General features: G+C 40.4%; 1 protein-coding gene across 1 annotated transcript in view; it reads left to right on the top strand.

Moving 5' to 3' along the window:
- dph1 (diphthamide biosynthesis 1) overlaps window positions 1-22,900 on the top strand; it is a 66,727-nt gene that overhangs the window by 28,956 nt on the left and 14,871 nt on the right. Inside the window, 6 exon segments of the mRNA XM_042487279.1 lie at window positions 114-235; window positions 3,989-4,143; window positions 9,421-9,542; window positions 13,601-13,669; window positions 15,612-15,768; window positions 22,618-22,718. Of these exon segments, the coding sequence (XP_042343213.1) occupies window positions 114-235; window positions 3,989-4,143; window positions 9,421-9,542; window positions 13,601-13,669; window positions 15,612-15,768; window positions 22,618-22,718 (726 nt within the window).

Below are 22,900 nucleotides of genomic sequence, written 5' to 3'. Positions count from 1 at the left end.
TAATCGCACAGTGTCTGCCATGCAATGTATTGATCACTATGGTGATGAACATCAGGATGTGCATAATGCTGTGTGACTGCACTGATTAGTGTCTCTGTATGCGTACATCCCAGGTTTACGGAGGCAGATACCATTGTGATGGGGGACGTGACGTATGGTGCGTGCTGTGTAGACGACTTTACCGCTCGAGCCCTGGGAGCTGATTTCATGGTGCACTATGGCCACAGTTGTCTCGGTGAGTCCATTTACCTCTTTGTGTGTGTGTGTGTGTGTGTGTGTGTCTGCATATTTGTCCGCCTCTCTGCATGCGTGATTATATCTCGCAGCGGGATGTGAAGTGGTCGAGCATCAAGGACTCCTCCCTACCAAGAGCAGACTGCATGAAAAAGAAGTCAGACGGACCGATGGACGGAACTATCGATCAACGGAAAGTGTAACTAGTTAGTGCAGCCCCCCCAGCTCCTATATAGAAGGCATATCAGACCTTTGGAGCCTGGACATCACATTTAGCTGGCAGATCAATGGGGAACATGCATTAGTGCCGTCCTTTGAAAACCTCAAGTAATTCTTGAGGACCTTCACCCTCGCCCCCGCTGTCTGTCTCTTGCAGAACATGGGAGGAAATGCTAAATCAATAGTTTTGATATATCCCTGCCAGAACAACCTCACCTCTACCAAATACCAGAAATGACCAACAGAATTCTAATACAGTGAAAAACTCCCTCTGTGTTGGTCTGAGCTGCTTTTTTTGTTTGTTTGTGTGTGTGTGTGTGTGTGCGTGCGTGCGTGCGTGCGTGCGTGCGTGCGTGCGTGCATGCACTTTCATTATTTGATATTTATGGATAAATGCTGCAATTGCACGTGTGTATGTTTACAAAAGAGACAAGTATGCATTCACATTCCCATTTACACTCAGAAGAACCCAATAAAGGCAAAGATAAAGGCACCAAAGATCACTTCTTAGATCAGATATTAATTGGTGGAAGAGATTTTCAGAGAAATGAGACAAGCTACAGATTCTCAAAGAATTTGTGTTTCTGGGTGTCAGCGTGTATGTGCACCTGACCTTCATCACTCAGTTATGAGAACATCATCTGCACTGTTGCCCAATATGTCAGATACCTGTGGGGGATTAAAGACACGGTGTGCAGACTGACTCATGGAGTCTGTCTCTGCTGCTCCCCTTTCATTTCCTCTGCAGTATCTGCTTTGTGAATATTCGTGCCATCTCATCTTTTGTTATCGCAAAGCACCTCCATCTAATGCAGGGCGACATCATAAAACCATGTTTTTGTAAGTTTTAAAGTTGTAATAATATTTGCTGATATGAAGGATTGGGGATTTTTTTTAAACTTACTGATATAAAAAAAAAAAAAAAGACAATAGTCAGAGACAATACAGAAAACTAAATTAAACTTGTTTTTATTTTTACTCACCAAGAGGAAAAATGTAACAGGGAAAAAAAAAGAACTGGCACGTCATAGAGGGCTTGCTCAGATGCCAGACCAGCTGCCATAGCTGTTATATTACTGGACCTTCTTCCATATCACAAGCAGGTCCTCACTATTTTGGTGGCATGACTCATTTCAAAAGAGCATTGCAAAGCAAAACTTACTCAAGGAGCCAACTTTAGTTTGAGCAAGTGTTATTGACGTGGACCAGCATGACGCTTGGCTTCAAATAAAAGGCAACTTAACAGCTAACTTATTACAAATAATTTTGGGGCTTAAAGTTTTGTTGCCACCCACAGAAGACCACCAGTACGACTGCCCTCTGTTGTTTTGAAGCACTAGCTCAGGCTTAAAACAAATGTTTACATTAGGCCCAGTGTCCACCAAGGCTTTTATTTTTCTAGCTGAAAACATCAGGCACTCAATAGGAAATGCCAAGCTGGGAACATTTGAGAGTGCTTTGGAGGTGAAGCGTCTTTGTGCACCGGTGATACCTGTGGCTGGAGTCATTGTCTTTTCAGGTTGTACATCTGTCCTTATGACTGTCCCAGTCTCATGAAGGCGAGACCAGAACATCTTACGGGAATTTCTTCAGAATTTGGCTCAAACAACCACTCAGACTCAAAGAGGAACTGAGTAGATTTTGGTGGTCAAAGGTCACCTTGACCTCAAAAAACATGTTTTTGGCCATAACTCAAGAATTCATTTTTTAATTTTGATAAAATCTCACACAAATATCTACAAGAATGAAACAATTTCATTTTACATCCTAAAGGTTAAAGGTCAGCTTCAGAGTGAGTTCATTATGTTCCACAAAAGCACTTTTCTGATCATTCTTCAACACCATAAGTCAGGAATAGAAAGGGAGATATTTGGTTGGTTGCTGAATTGGTGGAACAAATCTTGGCTGCTCACCTTGAAACTGTGTTGAATGTATAGAACTTTGATGTTGCCGGGTTGAAGATGTGTGTAAAGCATCCATGTTTTAATTTGTAGCTTTTTTGCTGCAGCAGCCATATTAGAAGCATTGTAAAATGCCATATCTGCATAGGAGTCTTGATGGATGTGGAAGCTAAATGCAACTTGACCAGCATACTACCGTGAAGCATACATAAATCAAAATTCAAAATGGAACCTGTTAGTACATATTGATTTGTAAACAAGAATTTGTAAATAAGCCGGTATACAATTATGTCGAACCTTTTCTTCGTCCCACTTGCTATGAATGTACCTGCGTATTTGTTTACATGGGCGCTGCTAATAAGCAGCTGTGCTGAGTGACTTTATCGCTGTAACAAACAGATGAATAAAACCACTGATGGGGCAAGTGAGTCCTGTCCATCTCATTGACTGTGTCTCTAATTGCGGCGTCTAAGTGCTCTCAGGCTACCATGCTAATGTGAACACAGATCGATGTCACTTTTCTTTGCCCTTTACGTTTCGGGAGTGCCTATAAACAAGCAAAAGACAGAGGGTAGTTTCAGTCGAGGATTTTTACTTAACTCCTCCTGTGCTTTTTAGTCTCATGATATATTTAACTCATTGGTTTCTCATTAGACATGCGGCCTGCAGCGAAACCCACCTTTTTAAATCCTTATCCGTCTTCTTCCCTTCCCTCTCTGCTGAAATGTGAGCACATTCATCACTTCTGCTGCCAGTTAATTGACAGTCCACCCCCCTCAACTCCTAAACACATACGCACACAGTATCCTATTTCCTTTCCTCTCTTGCATTCGCTATCTGTTGGATTTATACATTATTAAATTGCCTACTCCTACCCTCAAAATTGAATTTCACAGTTTTCCAGCCTGCTTTCATTGGAATTTCCCATTTTCATCCCATCTGCCTTCAATCTTTTGTAAAGACTTGTATCTCACCGATCTCTCCCTGTCCGCCCCTTTTTATTCGCCCTCTTTTTTCCTGCCTCCTTGTCGCAGTTTGCTCCACTATATCTCTCTGTGTTGCTTTGACGTAGGCCAACAAGTGAGCTGCACCCGCTTGTAAAATATTTTCGCCATAATGGACAATTTGCTTAATCATAACAAAAAAAAATCCCCTCACTCTTGATCTGCAAATTAAATGTAACACAAGAGGAAGAATAATTATTAAAGTCTACACAAACAACAGTTCTTTCTTATTCAAGCCCTTTCCCCCTGTTTCCTTCGTCTCTTGCCTACTTTTTCACCATCTCAACTCAGCACGTCTCCAGCTACCTCTCATAGGCCTGGGCGCGTAGTAAATGGCCTGTGAAATTAATGGCATTAATAGCAATCGCATGTGTCCCTCTCCTTCCCTAAATAATTGAGGTCTTTGCATCAGTTCCTGCGTGTGTTGGAGATTCACGCTGAATGAGTTTCAGTTATATCGCACGGGCACCTACAGGGATCCATATATGTGTTGTGTTCCCTATATGTATCGCTGAACATGTGCTGTGTGTTAATGTTTGAGCCACCATCAATATTGCATATACTGCAGGCTTACCTGACATAACAGGGTGAATTATTCATCTTTCTTTCTTCTGTCTTTGTCTCCCGCAGTCCCCATCGACGCCACAGCAGGTATTAAGATGCTGTATGTGTTTGTGGATATCCAGATGGACAATGCACACTTCCTGGACACGGTCAAGTTCAACTTCCCTCCCGGACAATCTCTGGCACTTGTCAGCACTATTCAGTTTGTGGCAGCACTTCAGGTGATTAAGCACTGAGCCTGACTGATTGTGTAAACATGTGGGTGAGTCAATTTTTGAGTCAGAGACACAGAAGTCTTACACAGAATGGAAAAGTATGGAATATGGTTTGAGTAATTTCCAGATCTGTATTGAATAAGATTTATTCTTCCAAACTATTGCCCCTTTTCTGTTTTATAAAATATGATATTCAGAATATCTAAAGAGAAATTGATCATATGCACGTAGTGTATTTCATGGACTTTGAAGCAGGCAATGAACGCAGCTCGAATATTTACCTCTGTGTGAGAGAGTGTGGTTCAGTGCAAGCTTGATGTTGTGGAAAGCAAGGCAAGAGTATGGCATGCAACTGAGTGCACAGTAGTACGCAGAGCTGTCTCTACGCCTGTATATCACAGCCTGCAAAAGAGCTTTGCCCTGAGTGCTTTATAACTGAACTAAATCCTTACATCTGCAACCAAATTCAAAGAAAATTCAGTGATCTACCTATTTTTGAATTGCATACATACCAGGTGGCAAACTTTTCTGATTTTTTTTTGTGTCTTTTAGTTGTTTTTTTTCTTGTTTTTGCATAGTTGTCTTTTGTATCATTCTGTGTCATCTCTCTAAATGCAGACAGCTTGTAGGTCAGTGAACGCAGCGCATGAGACCTTGTTTTCCTCTCCAATCCAATCAGAGCTGATCAAATCAGATCAATACATGAGAGAACCAGCTGCTGCAGACGTGAGGGAATGCAAACGTTTAGACCCAAATCAATCAATGGTCAAGTTTGACTTTCATCTTATTGGCTGTTCTGGCACTCCGTCTGTGCACAGAGTACACTCGGCACTTTGAGAGTGTGGTGCAATGAATAACTGAAGGGCTTTTAATCTTACAGTGTGCCAAATGGCGGTTTAAGTTTCAAAAATAGAAAATCATTACATGGCTCAGATGTTCGGGTCATGTTTGGCCAAGATCTTTTTTGGTCATTATGTATAAAAAGAGATTACAAAATATGGGGGTAACAGTAATGTTATATTTATTCAGTATGTTCAGGGAAAATATTTGGATTAGAGGTACCACTAGTTAGTGTTCTGCCTCTCTGCGCAGAGATGTCAGAGAGAGACAGTAGAATGTCGTCCAACTTCCTGCGTAGGAGTGTGAACTAAAAGGCCACAATGAGTAAACACAGGTTTTCTAAGGGCTGCCTTGACAATCCTAAATATAAAGCCTGGTCGGCAAGGGATTCCATACGGATAAAGAAAGTTAGATGCAAACTGTGTAGTCGTCCAACATCTCTAACATGGGGGAGTTTTTAGCCATCTGCAAGGACAAAAGCACTGTCAATTCGTCGCAGTATCCTCTGCACAAAGAGTCAGAGATATAAGATTTGGCATTAATGTAATTTGTATGAGTTACAGTACCTAGCTACTATCTCCTGGAAATTATTTGGCAACAAAATAGCATCCATAAACAGTATATCACATACATGTTAAAAGATGGATTTTAAAGCCATTTGTTTAGATAATTACCATACTCTGATGTCAAATACTGTCAAAAAAGTCTACAGAGAAGCTGGAAAAGTTTGGTATTTGGAATATAACCAAGGAGACAGCTGTGGTAGAATTAACTTGTGTCCTAACCTGAATGATCATAGTCGTGTGTATTTTCAGTTTTACCCTAGCATTTTTAGATGTACTGTATAGGAACACACATGGATACATACTTCAGTGCCCTTGTACAGTATACTTTTTTCTGTTTCCTGGCTTTTATGAACAAGCTCTCACTCCACACTTAAGCTCAGTTCAAGTGTGGGTTTGAGAAATCCGGCAGAAGTTATTTTGGATTTGAAAGGTGGTATGAACTCGGAAGGCCTCTCAGTTCAGCGTCGTGCTCAGCTCAGCCCTTTACATAAGCAGTGGCAGCAGCTATAGTATTTGGCTTTTTTTTATTTATTTCAGACTCGCTGCCTCTCTGTTCTATAATGCATTCTGATGCTTTCATTTGCTATGTTGAACCACCATCACTCTGGGCCTCTCTAATGTAACCAACGTTATTTTTACACCACGCTCTGCCCATGTGGGTCATATTTATGTCGGGGTGTTTGAGTGCATCCATGTGTATGTGTGTGCATACGTCTGTGTGTTTGTGTATTGCATGCATGTGCTTATCCTTCCACTCATGTCTTATGGTTTGTAGGCTTGCTTAGGTCAAACAGTACGGGCAGGAGAAGCTAAGAGTTCATGCGTATTCCCTGTGGACTGCCTTATATTAGCCTTATATTGTTCAATGTATCCTTCCACCTCCAAGCACACAAGCCCTTTTTGTTGCTGTAATTGTTTACACTCTCTCATCTTTTTTCTTTGCTTAAATGGATGAAGGTGTTTGGAGAAATTGATTTTCCTTATTAGTATTAGGTCCTGTCCACATGTTACAGATCATTTCTAAAACAGATACTTTCCCACCTTTGTGGGACCCAATGAAAATGCTGTTGTAATTATCAGGCATGTTTCCTAAAGATTTATTTCCCTGAAGAATGTTTTATTCAACTTTTATTTGAGTTTACATGAGTTTTCATGTAGGATAATGTGCAATGTTCAAAATGCATAGTATGAAGTGCCACCTATTTCAACTGCATGATAAGTATGATTTGGTTATAGAAAATATGGAATTCACATTTCAAATGGTTCTTCTGATGCAATATTTTGGTGAGTAATATTACCCTTATAGATAAAATTGTGCTCAATTTTGACAATTTTCTCATAAGGAATATTCCTAGTTCACACTAGAATGCAAAAAACAGCCGCTGTGTTCCTCAGTCTGCCCGCAGCACAAAGGTTGTAAATGTAGTACAGTCTACCTTTTTCAAATCACTGACATGAGATCTCATCAGTGTTGATACCCTATGGAAACAAGGACAAAAAAAGCTCACTTAAAGATAAGGCTGATGCTCTGGACATCCAAAAGTTTACCTGAAAACTTCCCACTCTCAAATTGTCCCAATGTGTGCTGGTTTTACTGGCTCTGGTCCAAAGCTGCTGTGTCTGGCAGACTTTAAACTGAAGACCTTTAGTTGGAACAAATGACGCTGGGCACAACTGACGGCTCCAATTTTCTGTGAAGTGGTCCATCAAGTAGAAGTTCAAATGTTAAGTAGTCATTAGACCAAAGAGTGCCAACAAATGTAAACAAACCGGTACTCCACCATTGTTGTTACAGTTTCTTGCTCATGCTGATTACACAAAGCAACAATAGGCATGTGCGAATTGAGAAGATGACGTCACTGTTTCTCAAAAGCTCCATTTGTAGGTCACCACATACAAATTAATCACAGTTATGAAAAATCTGCTCCTTAAACAGCGTGTCATTCGGGTGTGACTGAGAGGCCACAACGTAGAGAAAAATATCAGTTTTCAAAAATATCTGTATACATGTAGACAGGACCTTTGAGTGCTCTTTTCAGAAAATATCATTTTCTGTGTTAATGTGTTAATATTCTCCTTTATTCTCTTTATTGTTATTTCTATTTTAGTGAGACATGACATGTAAATGGTAAATGGACTATACTTGTATAGCGCTTTTCTAGTCTTATTGACCACTCAAAGCGCTTTAACACTACATGTCACATTCACCCATTCACACACACATTCACACGCTGGTGGCCGAGGCTACCATCCAAGATGCCACCTGCTACTCAGTAATCATTCACACACACTCACACTCCGATGACGCAGCATCAGGAGCAATTTGGGGTTCAGTATCAAGGATACTTCGACATGTTGTCCAGAGGAGCTGGGGATTGAACCGCTGACCTTCTGATTAGAGGACGACCCACTCTATCTCTGAGCCACAGCTGCCCCAACACACGTGTGGTAGACTGTTTCTTTTTCAGTGCTCTGTAGAATCATGAATCAGTACATTTAACCATAAGTGGCCACACTGGGAGATAATTATTACTTAAACATGACCCATTTAGGAGCACTTTAGGGGCAAATTTTCAGTTTTACCTTTCACCTATCTCATCCTTTGCATTGTTGGCTTCTGTCTCTTTTGTTATCTATTCTTTAATATGCAGAAAAGGGAGGGGAGCCATCAAATGTAGAAATGCAAGAAAAACTAATATGTTAAATGCACATATTTAGCATGATAAATGTGATAACTTTTTCTCATGAACACAGGCACTCTATGGCATGAAGAACACATTTAAAGCTTGAATCATCAGCTACTCTGGATTCATTTCAAGCCTGGCACATTTGGATGTTTATGCTGACACTTCTCTACAAATGGAGAAGAAGCAGGAAGTGACAATGTAAATAAGTCCTAACATTAGACCTTAAATGCAAAACAATGATAAGATGCTCTCATTATTGCTAAAGAGTACAGTATGTCATGTAATCCCTATAGCATAACAACATAATAATCACGAAAACAATTTGCAATATTTGCAAGGGAGCCCACTGAATAATCTAATAACCACATATGAAAATCAAATGAAAGTACTAAGGACTGGGCAGGTTAAAAACACAACATACAAATGATATACTATATATTACTTGAAAGACATTTTATTTGTCATTGCAGATGTACTACAAAACTATGTTTGGTTTCTCACAGGCTGACAGCTGTACACAAACGAAATAATGAAAGCTAAATTAATAACATTTAGACAAGAGCAAGGTAAAACCACGGATAATGACAAATTGAAACACTGACAAATAGATCTAAGCATACATAATAATAATAATAAAGTGTGTCTTACATATCAATAAATCAAAGGCAGCAGCTGGTTTAAAGTGCAATGTGGATCAAGTTATTGCACAATATAAACTGCATTTGTTTCACTGAGAGTACTGAGCTGCTGCAACCACTTGCACTGCCATCATTCCTATTGGCTGTATTGTTATTAGATGAAACAAGACAGATCTAATTCATCATTAAGCCAATTCTTCTTTATGCCATTGATTGCAAATATGTGTGCACATGTTTAGCATATTCAATTTTGTCATTTTATGACATGGCTCCTTTTTTATTTGTATCACAAGCAGGAAAAAAAGAAAGAAACACCTTTTTTTCTGCTGGTCTTATTACATGGTTTCTGTTTCACTATCAACTTGTAATGATTTGTTCAGGTGATGAAGGGCATCCACAGGTTATTTTAAGACGTACCTGACTGCTAACTTTTTGGAGAGGTATTCCAAATTTGGGGCTATACTCCAGAACAAAGAAAAGAGTTAAGGGTGAGCTCACCAGAACATGTTAATTGCTAACTGTCTTTCTTTCTTCATCCTCTCCATACTGCAGGCTGTGAGTGCAGCCCTTAAGCCCGAGTATGATGTGCTGGTCCCACAGTGTCGACCTCTGTCACCAGGTGAAATTTTGGGCTGTACTTCCCCTCGCTTGGACCGCAACGTCAATGCCATAATGTAAGAAACCTCCACCCTCCTGTCTCTCCCATGCACAGTTTCAGCCCATCCCCTGTCCTTTCTTCCTGTTAGTTAGCAGATATCCAGATAACAAGAAGACATCCAGCCCAGACTCATGCGGACAGTCCCCGTCCCTCAGGTGCCGTAATTACCCTTGCCATTTCCATGCTCACCTGTGTGACATGAGGAATGATCAGTGTGACATCACACCAGTCACACCAGCTAGCTGTGACAACTGGCTGTGCCTGCGTGCCTCCGATCAGGCTTCTATTATATCGAGCCAGAAACAGCCAGATGCTGATCCAGAATGGCAAGGCTAAAAATACCTTCATGCTGTGCAAAGCATTGCATTGTGTAAAGCCAGACAGGCACGGCCACTTTTCTCTGTTTTAAACCAACCACAAAACATTCGTGTGCTCCCCAATTTTCTTTGTTTTAAGGAAATGTTTTCACCGAGTGTGACAACTACTGTGGCGCATTCATGGTGAGAATTGATCAACTTTGCAACATGTCACCAATTGTCTGCACATTTCAGCTTGTGTGATTGTTTTTTTTAACTTCCAGTCTCCCCCTTAATTTCTTCTAAAAGGGAAAAGGCTTTCATGTTTTTACATAAACACTGTGCATGTGAGACTTGCCAAAGTGATGCTTATCCTCCCTGTACTGCAGTGAGGAGAGTGCTCTGGCAAGGTAGCATGTTGAGGCAACAAACAACACCTCCGCAGCTTTGCGTCTATGCATCTCATGCAGCTCCACAGTCGAGATAAATCCTGTGCTTTGTACTGCACAGGAGTTGAAGTAATTCCCCAGGTATGATATAATGATGTCTAGGACCATCACCTGCTATGTCTGATCCACACACATCTAGTGTTAGTCCATGTGATTAAAACCTCCCAGTGCATGAGATTAAAACGGCTACACAAGGACAGGCTCTGCTATATGCATAAGCCAGGCCCTATGGGAGACAAAAGCAGCGTGTGTGTGAGTGTGTGTGTTGTTCTCAGTGTGAGTCTTTATACGTGTGAAAGAAGTGGAAGGGGAAGGGTTAGGGTGTGCTTCACCTACTAATTCAAAGTGCGTTGTCTTTGATGTGTGAGTCGGGGTGTGCAGTAGTGTGATGGGAGAGAGAATCGATTAAGCTGCCTGAGAGTTTGTATGTTTCTCTCTCACACTTTCTCCCTCCTGTGTCCTCACACACATTCAACACACATGTAAAACATGCAAACGTGGTCGGAACGTCAACCCTCCTGAAGTGGGCTGGATCTCCTTCCCTCTCTCTCGTCAACTCTTTGAAATAGTGTATGATTTTAGTCATAAACTTATATGGAAGAAATGATTTAATAAGCTGTGCGAGCTGTATTCAATGCTTAATTACTGAGTAACAGTTTCCCTCAATTAACAAGCTACCTTTTACCTTTAAAAAGGTACTTCACTGCAGGAAAGATGATTTTCATAAAACTATGCTGTCTATGCAGCCAAGAGACACAAATACTTTTGAATTTGGTGCTACATGATCAGAGAAAGCAGAGATAAAAGGGCTGTGGTGTTTGCCTTTCCTCAAAAGGTAAAAACCCACAGCTAGCAGAATGCACCAATACATGCTCCTGCTGGTGGGTGACATAATGCCAGCTTGGCTGATTTAACACAGAAATCAATTTGGCAACTGGCTTGTAACAAACAATCTCAAATTTTGGTATAACCAAGCAATAGTGCTGGGGTTTCAAGCCAATAATAAATAGTTGCCAAAAGTGGAAAAAAAACATCTGGGTCTGTGAGGTCACAACCCAAAAAGACGTATTACCATACACTAACATTATGGAAGAGATGTATGTAAATCAGTGATAGTTTTTTTTTTGAGCATCACACCCCCTGTGGAATAATTAAATCACTTTTAAATTATTTCATTCCTATCCAAGTTAGCAGAGAGCTAAACAAGAAGTTAGCCACTTAGCTGGCGGAAGTTAGTTAGTCGCTCAGCTGTGCTTGACTCTTTAGTACACTTGGTCAATGGACCCTACAACACAGAAGATCCAGGTGGATGTACAGATTTTTTGGCTCAATGCGCCAGTTCATATTTATTTGCACTGCTTAATTTTACGGATTGATCTTGAGTTTTTACAGCCTCCATGTTTACAATACAGGAAACAGTATGACGCTCACTTTCTGCTTACAAATTCTCGTATTACAACCAAACAGTGCCCTAAAATATTTTGGGTGAGAAATAAGCAATACTGTATAAGTGTCTTCAGTTTATATTTAATAAACAAGCCTAGTTTTACAGTTAAATCACAGTTTGAGAGAAAGTAAGAGAGAGATAGAGAGATGTGGGTTTCTCGATGGATCCGCTTCTATACTCTTTGTGTCCATGGTGGCGGACATATGGAAATGCGGAAGCACAATCTGTGGTTCGAGCAACAGCCCTAGAGCCAGCAAAAATCCAGTGAAAAGATTTGGGCAGAGAGATGAGCAGGAAGATCTGGGTGCTGTTAAGATGGAGCGAAGCTGAACACAGTTCATTTACACACACTACTTGCATTTTTGTGATACAAGGCTGGTTGAATATCAGCTAAGTATCCCTTTAATGAATACCATCTCTAAAATGTCTATTTCCATGGAAAGCAGCACAGAACAAGCTCTATTTAGCAGTGCACGGTTTTGTACATCACCTTTAGTACAATAAATTCATATTTACCTCTGGGTTATCTTTGTTAATTAGGTGCTCTAAAAATGTTAGCTATAATTGAATTTTACCTAAGCTTTGAACTTCTGGAGCATTATGGAGACTGAGTAGTGGGGTATTAGTCTTTAAGGCCCATCTGAAGCTTGAGAAATAGCCTGTTCTGCCTCATTTCTATAACGAGGAAAAGTATTTTATAAAAGCTGCATTGAAAAGAGCCACGATCAGTCGACCATTTCCATCTGCTGCCTCCTCTCTACTGTCGCTCTCGCTCCTAATAGAACAATAGCAAGAGGTGAATGTGAAGATACGGTGTTGCGTAACGCAAAGATGCATAGCATTACCATTATAGAAGAAGCACTTTTACAAAGAATAATGGAATACTGATGGAAGGACTGTGATCGCGGCGAAAGCTGGAGTCGAGCACACTAGCTTCTTAAAGCTACAGAGAGCTGAGGACAGCCATGGCTAAAGAGCAGCAGGCTTATTGTTGGGAGCATAATTATATGAGGGCCTTGGATGTTGCTTAGCAAAGAGAAGCAATGCAACAGAGGCTCTGCTCCAGTTCATTCTGTGTTCTCATTCAGTGTTATTTGTCACACACATACACTCAATAGGAAGACACGTGGGCTTATACACACAGACACACACACACACACACACACACACACTTAAAACTAATGTCTTGGCTCGACATGTCTCTAGGTAGCCTATATGGCAAACCACCCACAGCCTGCTCCAAGCTGCACTAAACACTGACCAATTAGTAGATTTAATTGCACATCCTGTCTCAGATGGCCCACTGAGGCTGTACAGTAATGAGTAGGGGTACCGACCTGAGCCCCCTCAAACTAACAGCGGGATTCTCCTCAGCCTGACCCTTAGAGGGGGGGTTTATGTAAGACTTTTCTGCCTGAGCTCATGTTTTCAGGCACCTACATGCCTCTGTGTACTTACGGTTTGTGAACTCTGCTTCCGCTCAGGCTCTGGTGAATCCCCAGCACCAGACCCCAGGTTAATTGGAAGGGCTTGCATTCTCTGTAAACAGCATGCTCCAATCGTTGGGGTCATGTTCCTGGACAGCAGAGATGGGCAGACCCTCCACCCCAGCCTCAGGCCTTCTGCCTGGTAACACTTTGGTCTTCTGTTAAAAGGCTGCAGAGAGAAATGGATTTAAAAAGAGAGACAGAAAGAGAGAGAGAGAGAGAGAGAGAGAGAGAGAGAGAACTGGTGGAGAGGATCGGAAAATAATGGGCCATTATTTATTAAGGTTGCACACTGAATTTTGATTGTCTAGAAGGGGTTTTCTTTGCCCAAATAATATTTATTCATTTCTTTTCTTTACCTCTGACACTGAATTTCTTGGGTTTTTTTTCCATAGTTATCTGGGAGATGGAAGATTTCACCTGGAGTCAATCATGATCTCAAACCCAGACATCCCTGCTTACAGGTATTGTGAAACAAAATGACACCATTTATCGTCTCTGTAAAAATACTGATGCCATCCACAGACGTAGATTTCAGGGGGATGACCCCCTCAGTACATAGAACATGTGCATTCAGGTATTTACACCATGAATTGATTCATAAAAGCCACAAATTGGTGCATAACAATTTACCAGAATGCAGGAAAGTAGGTGGTTGAGGCTTATGATTTTGTTGAGCAAAACTTTCTACAAAATGTCGTCAATGAGCATTACAGCTTAAATATCACTCAGGGTGACCATGGTCATGAAATTCCTGGAAAACTTGGGTAACTAGAAAAACTGTTTTCCAGGCCTGGAAATGGTTTGGAATTAACAAGATGCTATGGATATGTTGTGATTCTTTAGGCTTTTGTTTAAAATGTATTCATAAAAACATCAAAACATGTTTAACATCAAAATACAGTTGTACCTTGTATTACTGTTTTAAAATCTGGTGCTGGGCTGTGTGACATTTGAAATGTCACGAGCATCACCTGATACAAATAGATGAGGTCATCTTCACCAAGGCCACACCTTCTTTTGGGGAAAAGAATCATGCTGTAACATCAGGAGAAAAAAAACGAAAAATGCTCAAAAGTTGTTGTGTAGCGAGTTAACCAAGGCTTTCACACTGAGATTTGGGACACAGAAGATAGATGAATATTTACTGTCAGTGTGGTAAATGGGTAAATGATGCTTATTTTCAGCTGAGATCAAACAGTTGGCTATTAGCATTTTGGTTATTTACAGACAAAACTAGTCTAACAATACCTGGCAGCTAGTTAATACTAATAATAATAATGACTTTGTTTGTATAGCACTTTTTTAAAATAGAGTTTACAAAATGCTTTGACAAACAACAAAAGCAGAGGCAAGAAAACCCTGGGGCAATATAACAATAGAAGCCAAACAACAATGTGGAACTAAGGCCAGATGAAAATTAAGGTAGAATTAAACAAGAGATCAGACACAAGAACATATTAGACAGAAGACAGATGATTATGAGAAATAGAGATTTAAAAAAAAAATTACAAAAACAAAAAAAATACCAATTCAAGTGAAAACTAAAACAACAGTAAACAAAAAATAAAAATTATAATATTAAGCAGGTTCAAGATGGAAAAAATGAATTAAATCACATAAATGCAAGTCTATAAAGTATACTACAAGTCTGTAGAGAAGTGTGTAATAATGTATGGCTATAATGCTATATAGTCCTACCCATTTAAAACTACTTGAATAAAGTCATTAAAATAAGGTAAAATGTTATGGAAAAGTTATTCAAATTCATAGATTCAAAAATGTGTGAGAACCCTGGTTGTTAACACAATTTGGGATCAACTGATAACATGCAAACTGAATAACAGTAATCTAAGAGCAAAAGTTGGTTAAGTAAGGAGAAAAGTAATAAAATGATGTTAGAACCCATTCAGGTCTTTAGAAGAATGCATAAAAACTATTTATGGAAAAGGTTTTTCTAATGCTATTTACATTAAATAATCTCTTGCAGTCCTGATCACCTGCCTTATTGCAGTGCCATAATAACATTTTGCGAGGATTAAGTTCTGTTTTGATGAGGTCTTTTTTGTATGCAAAGGGAAATGGTGTTGTTATAGACATATGCACTGGCGCACATATCACAGGTCTCTCTCATAAACAAGATTCTAATCTCAAGTGAACCCCTTGTACCGCAGAAAAGGAGATTAGATGTTCAGAAATACCTCCATTTTTCCTAAGATACAGTAACTCCTGTCATACTTGATGGCTTTTCATGATTGGATTTTTTTTCATCTTTTCTTGCATTTCTCTCCTCAAGATAGATACCTGAACAATAGCTGGTAATGTGTATAATGTGGTTTGTCTTTTTATGTTTATAAACACATTCCATTCACATCTGTTGCCTTTTTGTATCGTATTTGTTTGTAGATATGACCCCTACAGTAAGGTGTTCTCCAGGGAGTACTATGACCATGAAGCCATGCGTGCCTTGAGGTTCCAGGCTATTGACAAGGCTCGATCGGCCCAGAGATGGGGTCTGATCATGGGCACGCTGGGCCGGCAGGGCAGCCCGAAAGTCATGGAGGTAAGAGTCTATGTGCTCATTTTATCACAACAGTCTACATATCCCGAGGCCACTTTTGCAATGGCTTGTAATATTTAGCAGTGTGACAAGTGGCCTGGTGACATGAAGCACTGATAGGATGAGCAGTCTTCTTACTGGGAGCTTGTTATTTCACATTTAGGGTGATGCAGCCAAACAGTAGAAAATCCTATCCTTGATCTCGCTGTTGTTCTCAAAGTTGGCTTTATTGAAGTGCTCATGCTAGGGCTCTGTTTTCTAAGAAATATATTTTATCGATTTGATATCATTAGGGGATTTTTTATAGCACAATCCTAGTAAAATAAGAATTTTAATCATAAATGAAATCTCATTGCTGCTCATCTTGTTAGTAAGCAAACTTCCAAACATAAATCAAAAGATTAAAATTAATAATCCTGTGAAACATATGCATAGATCCTGCAATGGATGGGTTATTGATCTTGCTTACCCGGCAGAAGCCTCAGGGCCAAAAGTGTCAGGGGAACCCTTGACCTTCAACTTCAAGACATAACTTAAATTAACATGTTCCAACCAGGAAGAGACTCAAAGTTACCATAAAGAGGCACAAAAAGACCACAAAGGGATGCAAAGGAACCACAAAGAGACATAAAGACAGGCAAAACAACCACAGAAGGCACAAAAAGACTATGAAGAGACCCAAAACAATCACCCAAAACAATGACAGATACAAAAAAAAAAAACAACTTAAAGGTGACCAAAAATATCCACAAAAAGATACAAAATGACCACAAAAATGGGCAAAACTGCCAAAAGGAGACAAAAACAACTACAGAGACACCCAAAATCATTACATAGAAACCCCAAATGACTACAGAGAGACACAAAATTGCCACAAATACAGGCAAAATTGCCAACAAGAGACCCAAAGCAACCACAAAGAGATACAACTTGACTACAGAGCAATACAAAACACCTAAAAGAAACACAAAATTACCTAAATAAGATACAAACATGACCAAAAAAGACACAAAAACCATAGCAACTACAAAGAGATGAAAACCACCAAAAAGTCTGTGTCCTGCTCCTATGGCAGAGAGGTGGTGGGGCCTTTTGCATATCTGTGCCCAGAGGACCATAACCCTCCTTTGGATCCTCTGTGTGCATACGCTAATGCTGGTCCATTAGAGTTCTGAGTGAGAAACTCAAAGTCTTTGCAAGTACGAGCTAGTATGCATTAGCATGCACACCAGCCTGTCTGGGGGTACCAATTGATCAACCGAGAAGCCCTCTCTGGTCACTCCTAACCCACTGCTTCTGCTTCACTGCCCGTTCTCTTCATTCTTTCCCCTTGTCTTATAAGCCCTCTTGTTTTTTCTTTGTGATTGACTTTCTTTATGAGGTTTGTGTTCATCACATAATTATGTCCCTCATTAGTATAAATATAGTATGGTAGAATACATGGACTACTAGATGTAAAAGGATTTAAAACCACTCCACAGCTAGGTATTGTCAGTCAGTATACATTCTTAGGTATATATCAGTGGATTTCTCCTGTTTGTAAATATCCAGACTTGAAAGGTGACATTAACATTGATGTGTGAAATGTCAACCAGAGAGGGAAAAGTTTCATTTTAAGATGGCAGGAGAGGATGGATTAAAAAAAGAGGGATTTGAATAAAAAGACCCACCAGCTCTCCCATAGCGATCTGTCAAGATTAAGAAGTACCAGTGTCAGATAACCTCTCAAGTAAGGGGACAGAGCTATCTCTTATAAGAGCACAGTTGTAGACTCATGATACTCCCAAAGGCAGTGGATATCAGTACCTCTCAAATCTTTATCTCACCTAAGGAGCATTTACGGGATTTCTTCACATGGTTTGGCTGCCTTCTGCATCCCCAAAAAACACCACAGTACAAGTATCAATGTCCAAAACTTCAAGGAAGGAAGCAAAGGGAGAGGATTGCCTTGAAATGGCTAAACAGTTCCATTTATTGATATGTTAGGCCTGGTGTCCATGGGTAGATTTTGACAATGGGCCCCTGGGCACAGACATGCAAAAGGCCCCACCACCTCTCCTACACAGGGACAAGACACACTCTTTGTGGTCTCTTTGTAGTTGCTTTGTGTCTCTTTCAGGTAATTAAGTGTCTGTTAGAACATTTTGTGTGTTTTTTGGTCGTTTTGTATCTCTTTTAGGTAGGGTTGGGCAATTAATCGAAAAATAATTGTAATAGACATTCAGAACCTCTAACTGACATAATATTGCCCATGTTGGTTATTTCGCTTAGTTAAAATTCTGTTAATCGTTTCCCCACCGCGGTTGCCAAGTCCCACGCATCTGGCTTGAGTCTCACGCTTTTGGGCTCTGTCTTATGCTCTCACGATACCAAGGAAAATCTCACACCAAAACACTGCAACAGCAGAAGTGTTGAACAGTCTTGTAATGAAGTGAAAGACTACAGAGTGACTATAGATTACAGCTGAGTGTTTGACAACCGAGTTGTATGTGCTTTCACACCATTTCATTATCGCAGATCAAACAGCTGATGGTCCCACAGCAGTGCAGTAAGAGAGACAGACAAACAGAGCAGAGCTTCTCCTCACAGCACCAACATGTCTGAATGAACAAACAGAAAAATATTCAGCGAAAGTGTCTTCTTTAGATTTCTACAGACTTCTTTGTTTTAGTCTCAGGTTTAGTCAGACTTTGGATGGAATTATTTAGAAATACCAGAGGGCATCGCTACATGTCTCATCCAGCCGCTTGCGCTGAGCTCTCGTTATTATTACCAAGGGCAGATGTAGTGATTCGGGGGCCTGGGGCCAAAGGCACATTGCTTTATTTTCAACCTTTCCCTAACTGGAAATGTTGGCAGGCTGTCGGTATGCCTACTCAAAAGTTTTTTTCCAAAGAAAAACATATAATAGCGCACAGCAGAAGTTTAAGTCAGAGTCCTGCAGTCAGGAGAGGTTGGCCTATTATCAGCACATCGTACTTAAATTTACCTAAGAAATATGCCATGGTCAAATAAACCTGTAAATGTCCTCCTTTATTTCTTGGATAATAACATTGGATAATTTACTGATAAATAAATAATCGTTCATTAATCATAATTGAGGTAAAATGTTCAGTTCATCGTGATATTGATTTGAGGTCATATTGTCTAGCCCTACTTTGAAGTAATAATCATAACGAGTTCATTCTTTCTGCATCAGAATAGTCCAGCCTTAACTTGGCCCTAAGGCATACCGCTGCCTGCTGATATGAGTGCTGTATTTTCATATTTATAAGCACATAGTCCACTCATTTATGAAGTTATACAAGCTCCTGCACAGCCTACAGCCCCATCCTATAAAATGCATTGTATCAGCAACTGGTGGCATTCTGTCCACAGAGATGCAGTCAGATAGCTTTTGTTTTGAAAGGGAAGCAAGGAAGTAGACATACGACAAACACCTTTGTATGTCCTCATCTCTGTGACGACAGAAAGAGACTTAAAAATGCAGTATAAAGTGGTATCGAGTCAACAGCCCGGCGCTGCTCACGCTCTCATGACGCGCCCTGTGTGAAACGGTGCGACGTGTTGACGCACATTACATGAATCGACATATTCACCGAATGGATTACGTCGATTACTTTGAGATCACTGTACGTGTGTGTGTGTGTGTGTGTGTCAGATTCTGTCTCTGACAACTGTTTGTCTGGTAATTTTGTCTATCTGTGAGACCATTTTGTGTCTTTTTTGGACTCCCTTAGATAATTCTCTGTCTCTTTGATGTCATATTGTGTCTATTTTGTGTCTGCCTTAGGTCATTTTGCATCTCTTGTGGGTCATTTTATGTTTCTGAAGTCAATTTGCATCTTGTAGGTCATTTTGTTTATTTTTTGGTCATGTTGCGTCTTTTGAGGTCATTTTGTGTCTTTTTTTGTCATCTTGTGTCTGTTAATGGTCGTTTGAGTCTCTTCCTGGTCAGTACATGTTGATTAAGTGACACTTTGCAGATGAAGACCAGACACTTCAGGCCCCTGGGCCTGTGCCCAGGAGGCCCAATTATTAATTTTGCCATGCTGGTGTATGAGCTTGTACCTAAGGGGCCTAATCTGGCTCGATGTGATTAAGTAAAGTGGGGCCAGCTCCACATGGACCCACTATCCTTCGGGGTGGTGTAGGGGTCTGATGTATCGCGAAATGTAAGGCAAAGCTGAGGGTTTCAGTGTGCTGAACCCTTGCTGAAAAAACTGTTGGACTTACTTCTACACATAGTGTTAAATCTAGAGCCAAACTCTTAGCTGGACTCTCTTTTTCCAGTATTTCTGAATAGGGAGATGCCACACAGGTGTGAGGTCAAACATAATTCCTTTTCTGAGTACAATTGTGTTTGAGTTTTTACCTTAAAAAAAGAAGGTCACATCTACAGCTTTGAGTCACTGAGGACAAGGCTGACCATTGTTTGCAGAGTGAAGTGTTGAACTTCAGTGTGTCTAAGAATGGACCAGCCCTTTCACTTGTTTTCTGGATTTGAAAGTTTCAAGGTTATGTTATGATTGTGACCTCAGGATGTCGTGCATCATACTTAAAGAATAGAGTGAGAGTTGTGTCTGTATTCTCAGCAAGAGATAGTAGTGCGTTCTCAGTGGGAGTTGTACTGGCTTTTTCTTTGTTAATAGTTCTGTGATCTTTATTAACAGACTTTACAAAGACTGGGGAGAGAGCAGGTAGGTGACGTGAGTCATGCACCTTTGGTGACAATGAAGTTCTTTTGGCTCTGTCAGGCTGTTACCTGTGAATGAAGTACTTCAGTTTTTTGTGGGGGGTTGTTTAGCCTGTCCTCTTTCTAGGTCACATGTTGGAGAGGAGGTTGTGTGGCTCAGGCTCTAGCTTTTTGGCGACACCTGGAGGCAGCTTGATCCATTCTCAGCATAAATGTTAACATTCAATGTATCGTTATTTGCATTTTGATTGTCTATACTGTAATTTTATTTTTATTTATTTATATTTGTCTGTTCTGTACACATTGCATCTATTGCATGTCCATCCATCCAGGGAGAGGGATTGTGTCTCATTTGCTCTCCCTCATGTTTTTGCAGAGTTTTTTCTTTTCTGCAGCATGGGTTTCAAGGACAGGGGCGCCATATGCTGTGCAGATTGTAAAGCACCTTTAGGCAAATTGTGGTAGTGGACTATATAAATAAATTTGACTTGACCTCGAGAACTCATTTTAATGGATCACAGCTGAGTGTGAAGTGATTGCGAGAGTCTGCTGGCATGATACTCAGGCTAAGAACACCAGATCCCTCCCTTCAGGTTGGTAATGCCAAAAGTAAAGAAATTCACAAGTATCATGTTTTTTATTTAAGTCAAGTCAATTTAATGTATAAAGCCTATCATCACAAATCACAATTTGCCTCAGAGGGTTTTACAGCATACGACATCTCTCTGTCCTTGGACCCTCACAGTAGATAAGGAAAAACTCCTCCCAAAAGACCCTTCAACGGGGAGAAAAAAATCATAGAGATCTCAGAACGAGCAGCTGAGGAGGAATTCCCACTTGGAGGACAGACATGTAATAGATGCTGTAAAGAACAATATAACTACAGTAGTATATGATAAAATTATACATAGGAAATAGAGAGAGAGGGAAAGAGGTGGAGGGAGAGAGAGAGGAAAATAACATTACATATTACAATAGTAAAATAAATATGAATAACAATAAATAAAAATAAAGTAGTTCATGATATTATGTATGTTACATGCATATATTTTATTTATGTAACAATAATATTAATATGTGTAAAATAATAGCTGAAGTATGACTAATAATAATAGCATAGTTGTATGCGCCAGGCAGGACCACAGCATCAGCACAACCACAACCCACGATCAGGCACAGCCGTGATCTGAGAAATCTATAAGAAAAGAGTTAGAAAAAAACGAGTTAGAAAAAAACTAACTCAGCTTCTTCTCCAGAGCACCTTTGTGCTCCACAAAGGTGCTCTGGAGAAGAAGCTGAGTTAGTGATATGCAGTAATAGGACATGAATGTTTGCAAATGAAGAGAGAGAAGGAGAGTGGAGCTCAGTGCATCATAGGGAGTCCCCTGGCAGACTAGACCTATAGTCTATAGTAAATATAGGATGCAGTACAAGATTGACAGTTGGATTTTCTCTGGCGTCAGCAGCAATGTAAGCATTGTGATTAGGGAGTCTGAGGTAGAAGTGCTTGATCTGAAGTTCTTCTTCCATCTCCTTAAGTTTTGAGCTCTAAATAGAGACAGTAAGAATGGCATTGTGGCTACAAGCACCTGAACTGAGTTTTCTTCACTAAGTGTCTGGGCACATAGCGACAGGTTGAGGGGATTGAACACCCATCTGTAAGGTGCTCTGAAAAGTACCAGTTGAGGTAGTTTGGACATCTAATCCAGACGATTCCCTGTGGAGGCGGTCTGGCCAGAGCCAAGTGGAGGGAGATCTTAGAGGAAGCCCCAGAATATGATGGAGGGATTACACATCCCACCTGGCGTGAAAATGCCAAGAGGAGCTGAAAGACATGGCTGAAGAGACAAATCTGTCTGCTACCTTGCTTAACTTGCTGTCACCATCCTGTAGACTTGAGCAGCAGAAAATGGATACATAAGGCTTCAGAGGCTGAAAGCTAGATGAAATGGTCTTCCTGCTGAGATTACTAACAGTAAAGTAAAAGCTACTGGCTACCCTAGGTTGCCTGTCTGTGTGTGTGGAAGTCACGGGCTGTGTGATTTTTAACTTACTATTTGGTATTGTTAAGATTCACAAACCCTAGAGAAAACTGTTTATGTGTGGGTTGCAAACCTTTCCATTGGTTTGTTTATATTACTTCTTTCTCTTCCTAGCACTTGGAGTCAAGACTCCAGTCGTTGGGCAAGTCCTTCAGCCGAGTACTTCTGTCTGAGATTTTCCCAGGGAAGCTGGATCTGATGCAAGATATAGATGCGTAAGTATTAACATATACATAAAGTAATGCACACACACACACATGCTACAGGACGCATGCTACTCATTGAGAGAAAGTGATGGGTTTTTACTCCATCTGGCTTTGGCAGATGGACAAGGACAATGGCCCATATTCTGGTCGCCTTCTAGAAGCCAGTAATTTTGGACTGTTGCCCCTGACGA

The sequence above is a fragment of the Plectropomus leopardus genome, chromosome 5 (assembly GCF_008729295.1).
Source record: "Plectropomus leopardus isolate mb chromosome 5, YSFRI_Pleo_2.0, whole genome shotgun sequence".
Classification (NCBI taxonomy): Eukaryota; Metazoa; Chordata; class Actinopteri; order Perciformes; family Serranidae; genus Plectropomus; species Plectropomus leopardus.
This window is presented reverse-complemented; position numbering and strand designations above follow the sequence as displayed.